This window comes from Tupaia chinensis, unplaced genomic scaffold, assembly GCF_000334495.1.
Source record: "Tupaia chinensis unplaced genomic scaffold, TupChi_1.0 Scaffold000359_1, whole genome shotgun sequence".
Lineage (NCBI taxonomy): Eukaryota > Metazoa > Chordata > Mammalia > Scandentia > Tupaiidae > Tupaia > Tupaia belangeri.
The window spans coordinates 1,670,267-1,680,880 of NW_006159855.1; the positions used below are offsets into that span (position 1 = coordinate 1,670,267).

Consider the following 10,614-nt stretch of genomic DNA (forward strand, 5'->3'; position numbering starts at 1 on the left):
GGCGGAGCCCAGGCCCCACGGCCCCGCCTCTGGGGTGGGCGGGGCCGCGCCGAGAGCGTGCGTGCGCGCAGGCTGCGCATGCGTCAAGGGCGACCCAAGCTCGCGGTGGGCGCGGTAGCTGTAGCAGCAGCGGGGCGAGTCGCGTGGTTCTTCAGACTCACCTGTGGTAGGCGTTGGCAGTCCAGTGAGAGGACTGCCAACTTCCCATCCCGGAAGTTCCTGGAGCCAGGGGATCCGGGAAGCCTCGAGACGTGCTGAGTGACCGGAGGCGCTGGGCTGCCTTCCTGCCCAGCGAGGGTTTTAATGGACGCTATCACCAGGCACTCGCTGCTCGTTTGGCGGCCCCCGTGCCACCTCTAGACGGAGTAACTGCGACCGTGCCGCCTCCTGATGCTGGTCACTGAGGACCCGCTGCCAGCCCAGCTGTGTGCATGGTCATCTTCGCTTCTTGCAACAGCCTGGCAAGGTAGGTTTCTGTCAACCCCAAAATAAAAAGACTGAGGCAAAGCAATGAAAGCAAAGGTTTTACCAGGCTGGAGTTAGGACTATCGCCGGGCCACAACAGAATCCAAGTTGTGCCCCTGATGTGTGCCATTGTGTTAGGATTTTAGGAAAATTTTAAAGACAAAAGTCGGGAATGGGGGGCGCATAACAAGGAGTTTTGTACAGCAGCTGTTGGCTGAATTCCATGATAAGAGTCTCTACTGAGTCTCTAAAAAAAAAAAAAAAAGAATTAATTTAATTAATTAAATTTCCCAGAGAAGGGCAGAGTGAGAGAGAGAAGCAAAGTGAGAAAGTAAGCTGCCAGGTCCAGGACTCGAACTGTGGTTGGCCATGTGGGAGTTCAACTACCTAGCCACGATGCCATCTCCTGCAAAGTATGGAGACAGGGAGTCTGGAAGGTAAAGGAGGAGGGTATGTTGGCAATAAGGATGTTCAAAAAGAAAAAGTTCAGTGAGTTCAGGTTGCATCTAGAACTATTTCAGGTACACATTTCTAAGAAAGCCAGGTGACATGGTGATTAAGGCAGCTGGATCCCACATGGCCAACTGAGCTAGACCCTGCGCCAAGGAAAATAATGCTGGGAGAATGGAAGAGAAAGGATTGTGGCATGGCTTTCCCCCCAGGGGTGATTTCTCACTTTCTCCTCTACAGCGAGTACACATGCCTTATACGAAAAAGTGAAAAAAGTTTCAGTTTGATGATGTGACAGTTTGATATGAGGAACTCCATTTTGGTGTGTTGAGACTTCTAGAGAAGGAGCTTAGTCCAAAACAATTGCCTCCTGAATTTTTTTTTTTTTTAACTCTAGAGAGTTTTGCTATAGGGTGCATGGACCTGTTGAAGCGATAGAAAGCAAAAAATCACTCCCTAGGGGATGGCCATGCCTCAATTCCTTCTCCAGTATCCTCTTGGAATTTTAGGCATGCACACATATGCGCCCAGTGTGAGGTTTTTGTTTTTTTTTTTTTGAGAGGTTTTTGCTATAGGGTGCGTGCGCTCGCCAGGCAGACAGAGAGAGACATAGAGACAGAAAGTGAGAAATCACCCCCCAGGGGGGATGGTCACACCGCAATCCCTTCTCCTCCATTCTCCTCTCGGGATCTTGGGCACACACGCACACGCGCCCGGCGTGAGTTTTAAGCCACCGGGTCCGGGACGCGAACCATGGTCGACTACATGGGAGTCCAGCGACATAGCCATTACGCTAACTGCTGGTTCCCCCAGTGTGAGTTTTAAGCCATTAAGTTCAAGACTTGAACCGTGATTGACTATGTGGGAGTCCAGCAACATAACCATTATGCCATCTGCTGATCCCCCTCCTGAAATTTTTATTTAACAGTTCCCATTTTACAAATATGGAAATACAGAGGTCCAGAGCGTTTTAATGCCTATTCCAGACTTGGGCATTGATGCAGTCCAAGGCTCTTTTCAAAGCTCTGCTCCACTGCTCTCATCATTCCAGCTGACGTGCTTTCCTCTCAGCATCTCACCCCCAGACTGAGTGCTCTAGGCTGAAGGGACTGAGGCTGACCCATTTGCTCCTGGCCCCTCTCAGCCCGTAAGACAATGCTTGGCATGTTGTAGTTAGACTCTAAATTATTTATCAGATGCATATATGAATGGATGAATTACAGTACTCCAAAGGTGATTAATTTAAACTGCTAGGAGGAGAAAGTGAGGGAGAAATGTCTAATACTTTGTGGGGGGTTTTTTGTTTGTTTGTTTGTTTGTTTGTTTGTTTTTTCTCTTTTTTTTATTATTATCATAATCTTCTTTATATTACATTGGATTACATATAACTTTACATTGACTTCCATTGCTTTTTCAAAAGGGAATGCCATGCATGTCAGTCAATACAGAGGCATCGATCTCCCCGCTTTATCATTCAAAGTCTTTTCCATGCATTTCCCAATAATTATTATTATTATAATTTTTTATAACAGTCAATCACTATTTCTCATTTTGCTTGTTAGAAGACTTCACCCATCATGAAATACTTCCCAGACCAGTCCAGTTGAGAATACTATACACGTCATCTTCAACAGATAATAAACCATATCTGTTTCTCACTAACATCCCCTCTATTGTTCACTTGCTATCTTTCTCTATCCTCTTCTCTTTTTTTTTTTAGTTTATTTTTTATTATAATTTTTTTTTCTTTTTTTTTCCCATCCGAACACTCAAATGAATTTTCCATCCAATATATACTGTGCGTTGGCTCAATCAAGCACGTCAACATATATGTTCTCAGCAAATAATTTCCCAATTCTTGTGTCCTGCATACCTTGCCTTTTGTTTTACCATCCTAGATTCCCCATCCCCCTCCCTCTGTTATGACCCATCCTCCTCCCACATTGTCCCTGTCATCCCCGAATGCCCTCCGTGCCTCACCCCTCCCCAAATGATCTGTCAGTGATCTTAATTAGTCTAAGTCTCTCCAATAGTTATCACAGCTGACACATGCCTCTACATGAACTCAAGTCTGACTTTAGGCCTAAACCCCATTGGGTAAAAAGAGCATACTATAAAGTAGAACCCAACTGGGCCCATACCGCTCACTGCAGCCATCAAATATCCATTTTTTTTTTTAAATGGTACGAATAGTTTAACCGTTTTTTTTTGTTTGTTTTTTGTTTTCGTTTTTTTCCCGTAACATTCATTCCCTGAGCATCATCACAACGTACTAAATGTAATTTCCCATCTAGAATAAACTGCACAGTGACCCAATCAAGCATGTTATCATCAATAATATTCCACTTCTACTTTCTTGCTTATGCACATATATGTTTTTTTTCCTCTTCCTCTTTTTTTTTATTTTTTTTTATTTTTCCTATGTTTGTCCCTCTGCCCTGTCTCACTCTCCCATTACAATATCCCTGCTATATACAGTTGTCTTCCAGAAGAGTTACTGAAAAAGTGATACATACAAGTAAAGGGAGAGAGGCCACAAGTTCCAACCATCAGCTCATAAAGTTTTTGGTAATAGGGAGCATAAACTCCACTCAGGGTTGGATAAGGAAGGGTCTCCGGCAGATCCACAAGTGTAGGTGAGTCTCCAAGGAATGCAGTTTCAGGAAAGCAGTTCTGGTACACAGGGATAATTATCAGCTGATGCGGCACAGCAGTCATCTTGTAGTTACCAGGAATGGTGTTGTGGGGGTCTGCAGTGTGAGTTGTCCTTGGGTATCTGGCTTCCTTAAAAATGGCAGAGTAGTTCTTGTTTTCCCCTGAGGTAATGCAGGGCTGGTAACTATCATCTTCTTAAGTTGCAAGTTCTTCAACCTAGGGGCGGGGGGGGGCGGGGAGCCCCCCCGGCCGCGTGGCGCCCCCCCCCCAGTGGAGGGGCGCCGGCCAGGCCGTTCCCGGCGCCCGGCTGCGCTGGGGCGGGGCTGTTTGTTTGTTTTTGAGAGAGATTTTTACTATAGGGATCATGCACTCTTCAGAGAGGCAGAAAGTGAAAAATCACCCCCTGGGAGGATGGCCATGCCACAATCCTTTCTCCTCTATTCCTTTCAGGATCTTGGGCACATATGTACATGCACCTGGTGCTTTTTAAGCTGCTAGTCTGGGACTTGAGCCATGTCAACCACACGGGAATCCAGCAACGTAACCATTTTGCCATCTACTGGTCCCAGAATATCTAATTCTTTTTTTGACAACACAAATCCATTTTTATTCATTTACATTTCATTATTTTAAATCCTTGAGGGGTACAGCACCACACGGGTTCTGTGTCCAATGGCCTTAGCAAGAAGGTTGCTTCGGAATTTGGCTCGAACCTTGTCACTGTTTCCATGGGCACAGGTAACCTTTCCCCAAATTACTCTGGTTTTATTTGGTTTGCCACCAGGAGTCACTGTGTTGTTTTTTGCTTTGTACACATAGGCACACCTCTTGCCTAAATAGAATTCCATTTCATCTCGCGCATAAACACCATCAATTTTTTTTTTTTTTTTGGTGGGCGAGCACAGGGACTTTAATACACGGATGACACTCACAACCAAAAAATGGAACGCTTCACGAATTTGCGTGTCATCCTTGCACAGGGGCCATGCTAATCTCTGTATCGTTCCAATTTTAGTATATGTGCTGCCAAAGCGAGCACAAGCACCTTCAATTTTAAGAAGAGCTTTGTGCTCCCTTTGGTTCTTGAGACCCTGCTTATAGCCAGCAAAAATGGCCTTGGACCACAGCCTTCCAGACATAGTTGCCTTTTAGAAGTCCTGTTCCCAGCAGGCCTCCACAGGCTCCAAAATGGCGGAAAGAGAATATCTAATTCTTGATCCTTCCAATTTGTTGTACTTGCCAACTTTTGTAAAGTCTAAACCTGAGTTTGTCAGTCCAGATTGGTCTCTGTTAGTGAAAGTTGGTTATAAGAGTTGGTCTTTGGGACCAGCAGTTGGTGTAATAGCTATGTTGCTAGACTCCTATGTAGTCAACCGTGGTTCGAGTCCCGGACCCAGTGGCTTAAACTCATACTGGGTACGTGTGCGTGCATGCCCAAGATCCCAAGAGGAGAACGGAGGAGAAGGGATTGTGGCCTGACCGTGCCCTGTGAAGGGTGCTTTCTTGCATTCTGTTTCTCTGTCTCTGTAAAGAGTTGGTCTTCTTGGGTCAGCAGGTGGCATGGAGGTTAAGGTCTGGATCTTACATGACTCACTCTGCAATTTGAGTCCCACACTCAACAGCTTGAGGGTCACACCAGGTGCATGTGTGTGCCTGTCCAAAATCCCTATTGGAGACTAAAACAAAAGGGATTGTGGGGTGGCCATCCGCCTTGGGGGGTGATTTATCACTTTCCCCTTCTCTGTGTGTCTCTCTGGGAGCACATGTACCTTATGGCAAAAAAACCTTAAAAAAAGAAAAAGTTGGTCTTCCTTTGGTGAAAGGTTAGATAAAGAGCAAGAAGCTGTCAGTTTCTTACCTAGACAGCCAAGGTGAATATCTGGACTGCGGAGTGAGTCAGTATTTCTTTCTGGTGAAGATGTCGGACAGCTGGTGACTGACTCTGGTCTATTAATAGATTTCTCACCCTCCTCAAGTGATTCTGAACCCTCTTCCCTGAACAACATTCTGGTTTTGCTTTTGCTTCCTGATAAATCATTTTTACAGGGAAGGGACTATAGTGACCAACCAATTTCTCCTGTAAATTATTAAATAGGTATTCTGAATCATTGGGGAATCTGGTTAGGACATTGTCCTTCCTGCATCTGATCAATTCTTGATACAGTGATAAAACCAAGTTGCTGCTTTACTTTTTTTTGTGCAAGTCCAGCGCCACAACCATGTCACCTGCCAGCCCCACTGTGTATTTTTCCCCTCCACTGTGTATATTTTGATTCATCAAAAACATATGTTCATTGTAGATGGTGTCATTTTAATTTTCTAAATATCAAACCAAAAGCATATATTACTTTCATAATCAAAACAAAAAATACAGGTTATTTGAGAATAGAAATCTCTGGCGACCAGCAGGTGGCATGGTGGTTAAGGTGCTGGACACTCCCATGTGACTGACCATGGTTCCAGTCCTTGACCTGGTGACTTGTTATCTCACTTTCTCCCTCTCTCTCTCTGTGTGTCTCTCTCTGGTCAAAATAAATGAACGAATAAATAAAATAAAATAACTATTAATAAAAAGAAAATAGAAATCTCTGGAAGTAGATTATTGTCCCATATTTTTCCTCCTCCTTGATTGTTTCAGGCCTGTTCCATGGCTACTCCACACAGTTCAAATGAAACCTCCTACTTGCTACCTCCAGACAACGAGGACTGTGAAGGGCGCGGCATTCCCGACTTTTTCTATGGGGAGAAGGAGCTGGTAGTAGAAGGGATTCAGTGGCCCAGGACTGCCCCTGGCACCCCGGACACCCTGCCTCTGTCTCGCTTTGACTCTGCACTCTGCACTGCCTGGAGGCAGCGGGTAGAGCTGGGACTCTTTCGCTACCGCCTGGGAGAGCTGCAGACACAAATCCTTCCTGGTGCTGTGGGTTTTGTGGCCCAGCTGAATGTGGAACGAGGGGTACAGAGGAGGCGCCCCCAGAGCATCAAGAGTGTCAGACAGGCATTTGACCCTGAACAGTTTAACTTCAACAAGATCCGGCCAGGAGAAGTCCTCTTCCGTTTGCAGCGGGAGCCTGAACTCCCCAGTGTCCTCGGACAGGAGGAGGTTCTGGTGCTGATCAACGTCAGCCCCCTGGAGTGGGGCCATGTGCTGTTTGTGCCTGAGCCTGCCCGCAGGCTTCCCCAGCGTCTGCTGCCAGGGGTGCTGCGGGCTGGGGTAGAGGCTGTGCTGCTGAGCTTCCACCCAGGCTTCCGCGTGGGCTTCAACAGCCTGGGTGGCCTGGCCTCCGTGAACCACCTCCACCTGCATGGCTACTACCTGGCCCACCGACTGCCTGTGGAGGTGGCACCAAGCGAGCCCCTGGACTCTGAGGGCCATTTGCATCTGCTGCAGACCCTCCCAGCCCCCGGCTTCCTCTTTTATACTGGGGGGCCAGGGCCTGCCTTGGAGGCCTTGATAAGCAGGGTATGTCGGGCCACTGACTATCTGGCCAACCATGAGATTGCACATAACTTATTTGTGACCCGTGGAGCCCCTCCTGGCAGGACATCACCTTCTTCATCCCTCACGGGGGTTCGAGTCATCCTGTGGGCCCGGAAGTCCAACTTTGGCATAAAGGAAGGTGAGGCTTTCAATGTTGCCCTCTGCGAGCTGGCCGGGCACCTCCCTGTCAAAACATCCCAGGACTTCAGCAGCCTGACAGAGGCAGCAGCTGTGGCTCTCATTCAGGACTGTCTGCTGCCCCCAGCCCAAGCAGACAAGGTGCAGGCGGCACTGGTGTCCCTCATGTCCCAGGAAGAGCAGTAGTCCAAGACATATTTATATGTATCAGCCTAAAGAGAAAGATAAAGAAGTGATAATGGGACCAGTGATGTGATGGTTAAAACTCTGGAGTCCCACATGGCCAACCATGATTTGAGACTTGAAGCTGGCAGCTTGAAAATCACACCTGGCACGTGTGGAAGTGTCCAGAATCTCAAGAGGAGAATGGAGGAGAAGAGATTGCATTGTGGCCATTCAACTGGGGGCTCCTGCACCTCTACCAGCCCTCCTGGGGGTCTTTCCCAGGTACCTTACAGCTCCTCACAATATAGGCTTCTCAGGAGATCCAGAGCTATGTCCTTCTTCCTTCTGAGTCAAACTGGAATTTTTTTTTTTTCTACAAGTGCTATTAGAAGAGCACTTGTTTGGGGAACCAGCAGTTGGCGTAATGGCTATGTCGCTGGACTCCCACGTAGTCGACCGCGGTTCGTGTCCCGGACCCGGTGGCTTAAAACTCACGCCGAGCGCGTGTGCATGCGTGCCCAAGATCCCGAGAGGAGAATGGAGGAGAGGAGATTGCGGTGTGACCATCCCCCCTGGGGGGTGATTTCTCGCTTTCTGTCTCTATGTCTCTCTGTGTCTGGCGAGCGCACGCGCCCTACAGTGAAAATCTCTCCAAAAAAAAAAAAAAAAAAAGAGCACTTGTTTATAAAAATCCCATTTTCCTGGGCCAGCAGGTGGCATGGAGGTTAAGACAGCTAGATCCCACATGACTAACTGCACCATTCAAGTCTGTATCCTGGTGACTTGAAAGTCACACCAGGATGTGTGTGTGTGCATGCCCAAAATTCCAACAGGACAATAGAAGAGAAGGGATTGCGGCGTGATCATCCCCACTGGGGGCAACTTCTCACTTTGTCTCTCTTTGTAGGTCTCTGTCTCTAAATTTAAATAAAAAGATGAAAAAAATTCCCATTTTCCTTTGTGCTCCCTAGATGATTGTTGGACAGCAAAAGAGAAGGATTCTTGGGTGTAGCTCTTGACAGAGATGATCGTTGTCACCAAACATTCTAAGGGAATGAAAGTCCCTGCTCACAGGCAGGAGTTGGGGTTCACAGGTGGGTGTCAGGTGCTGACAGAGAGTGCTCCCAACAAAGGTTTGGGCTCCTCTGCTTCCAGTGTTTGGGCCCTGGCCCTGGCTTAGGGCTTCAGGTCACTGACTTCCTAAACACCGGTGTGTATGAAGCTTTAATGTAGAGTTTTAGGAAATATACCATTAAAGGAAAGATGTTACAAAATCGTCTTGGGATAACAATGCGCACCCATAACCCATTTGATAAAGTAACTTAACATTCTATCAGAACATTTGACCATCCTCATGTTTTTTTTTTTCTTTTTTACAAATTGGAGTCATTTCAACCTAATGCCTATTTCTGCAAGCTTTTGCATATAAAATTCCAATAGTGCTTTATTTTGTTTGCTTATCCTCTGAAGGGATGGCAGATGACTATTATGGCAAACTGGATTTGTGCCCAAGGTTTGAGCCAGACATCAGAACCTTTCCACTAGGACTTCTGTTCAGAGGAAAGCCTTTTCCAACCCAAGTAAGTGTTTCTACAAAACTGTGCATGTGGGGTTTTCTTTATGGTGGCCCATCTCAGCCACTTATGTGCTTTGTGAATATTTAAGGAGGGGATTTCTTAAGTCTTAGTATGAAACAGGAGCCCTGGGCTTTGAGCATGGTAGGAAGTACTGATCCAACCCAGGACCTTTCTACCTCTTTGTCTCGGTATAGGGCCTCAAGTGCTAAGGGTGTTTGGATTTCAGCGGGAACCCCTGAGTACTGAATTCCAGAGTAGCAGATTTGTGTTCTAGGAAGAATACTCAAGCTGGAGTGTCAGAGATGGTTGGAGGAAAGCCTAGAATCAGGGAATCCCATGAACAGGTTGTGGAATGGTGATTCAGGAGAGTCCAAGAGCAAGTACAAAATACCAAACAGTTGTTGACACAATGAGAAAAATTAGTGTCCTGGAAGCCAAGAGACTCCCAAGCATTTCAAGGAGGAGCATTTCATATGACACGATGATATTCTGAAGAAAGGGCAATGAGTCTGTGAACTAGAAAATGTCTGTGTTAGGAGCCAGTAGGTGGCGTGGTGGTTGGGGTGCTGGATTCCCACATGGCCAACCGTGGTTCAAGGCCTGGACCTGGTAACTTGCTCTCTTGCTTTCCCTTTCTCTCTCTGTCTCTGTCTGGTCAAATTTTAAATAATAACAATATGGGAACCAGCAGTTGGTGTAATGGCTATGTCGTTGTACTCCCACGTAGTCTACTGCGGTTCACGTCCCGGACCCGGTGGCTTAAAACTCACGCCGGGCACGTGTGCGTGCGTGCCCAAGATCCCGAGAGGACAATGGAGGAGAAGGGATTGCGGCGTGACCATCCCCCCTGGGGGGTGATTTCTCACTTTCTGTCTCTCTGTCTTTCTGGCGAGTGCACGTGCCCTATAGCAAAAACCTCTCAAAAAAAAAAAAGTTAAAATAATAATAACAACTAGAATTAAGAACTGGTGAGCGCACGCGCTCTATAGCGAAAACCTCTCCAAAAAAAAAAAAAGTTAAAATAATAATAACAACAACTAGAATTAATAAAAATAAATCTTAAAAAAAAAAAAAGAAAATGTGTTTTTTAAAGAATACAGAAGTGTAAAATGCCTCTCTAGACTCGGCCACACAAGGTGGTCTTACAGTGACAGGTTGGCTTAGTTTGGTGAAGCTGGCGAGCAGAAGAAGTGGATGTCAGAAAGGGGGGACGACAGAGGGAGGAGCACTGAAAAAAGGGGTTTGTTATTTCTCCCTCCTTAATGGTTCTTTATCAGTTCACTAGGGGGAAAACCTTAGAAAACATGGGTCCTAATTACACTGCCCCTCTGGGAAGCAGAGACGGTGCTCACAGCATGGTTACTAAAAAATTGAGGAAAAACAAGCTTGGCCAAATTCCGGGCTCAGCCACCAAGTTCCTTTGGGATGCAGGTGTCGTGGACCAGCGTTAAGGTGGGAGGACTACAAGTCCCATGATGCACCGGAAGCAGCGGCCTGGTGGGCGGGCGCTGTGGCGCTTCCACCGTCTAATGTTGCGAGCCCGGTCCCAAGATGGCCTCGGCCTGCGCCCAAAATGGGTGTGGTTCTCGGGAAGGCCCCGCCCCCAGAACGCTTCCCCAATGGGGCCACCCTCGTGTCCATGGTGACGGCGGCGGGCGCGGCAGGCGTGTGTTACGGCGGGCC

The 10,614-nt window shown here is 47.1% G+C and overlaps 1 protein-coding gene and 1 non-coding gene across 2 annotated transcripts; one reads left to right on the forward strand and one right to left on the reverse strand.

Moving 5' to 3' along the window:
* The first annotated feature begins 74 nt into the window (after positions 1-74).
* On the forward strand, positions 75-7,457 carry GDPGP1 (GDP-D-glucose phosphorylase 1). The gene is made up of 2 exons (XM_006152822.3): positions 75-466; positions 6,209-7,457. Exon 2 carries the CDS (start codon positions 6,218-6,220, stop codon positions 7,373-7,375), a length of 1,158 nt encoding a protein of 385 aa, XP_006152884.1. The 5' UTR covers positions 75-466; positions 6,209-6,217; the 3' UTR covers positions 7,376-7,457.
* On the reverse strand, positions 4,506-4,609 carry LOC114008601 (U6 spliceosomal RNA). The gene has a single exon (XR_003550118.1). It is a non-coding gene; the product is annotated as a U6 spliceosomal RNA (small nuclear RNA).
* Positions 7,458-10,614: the final 3,157 nt, after the last annotated feature.

Excerpts from the sequence above, each read along its gene's own strand:
- GDPGP1 (XM_006152822.3), top strand. The coding sequence starts at position 6,218 with ATGGCTACTCCACACAGTTCAAATGAAACCTCCTACTTGCTACCTCCA.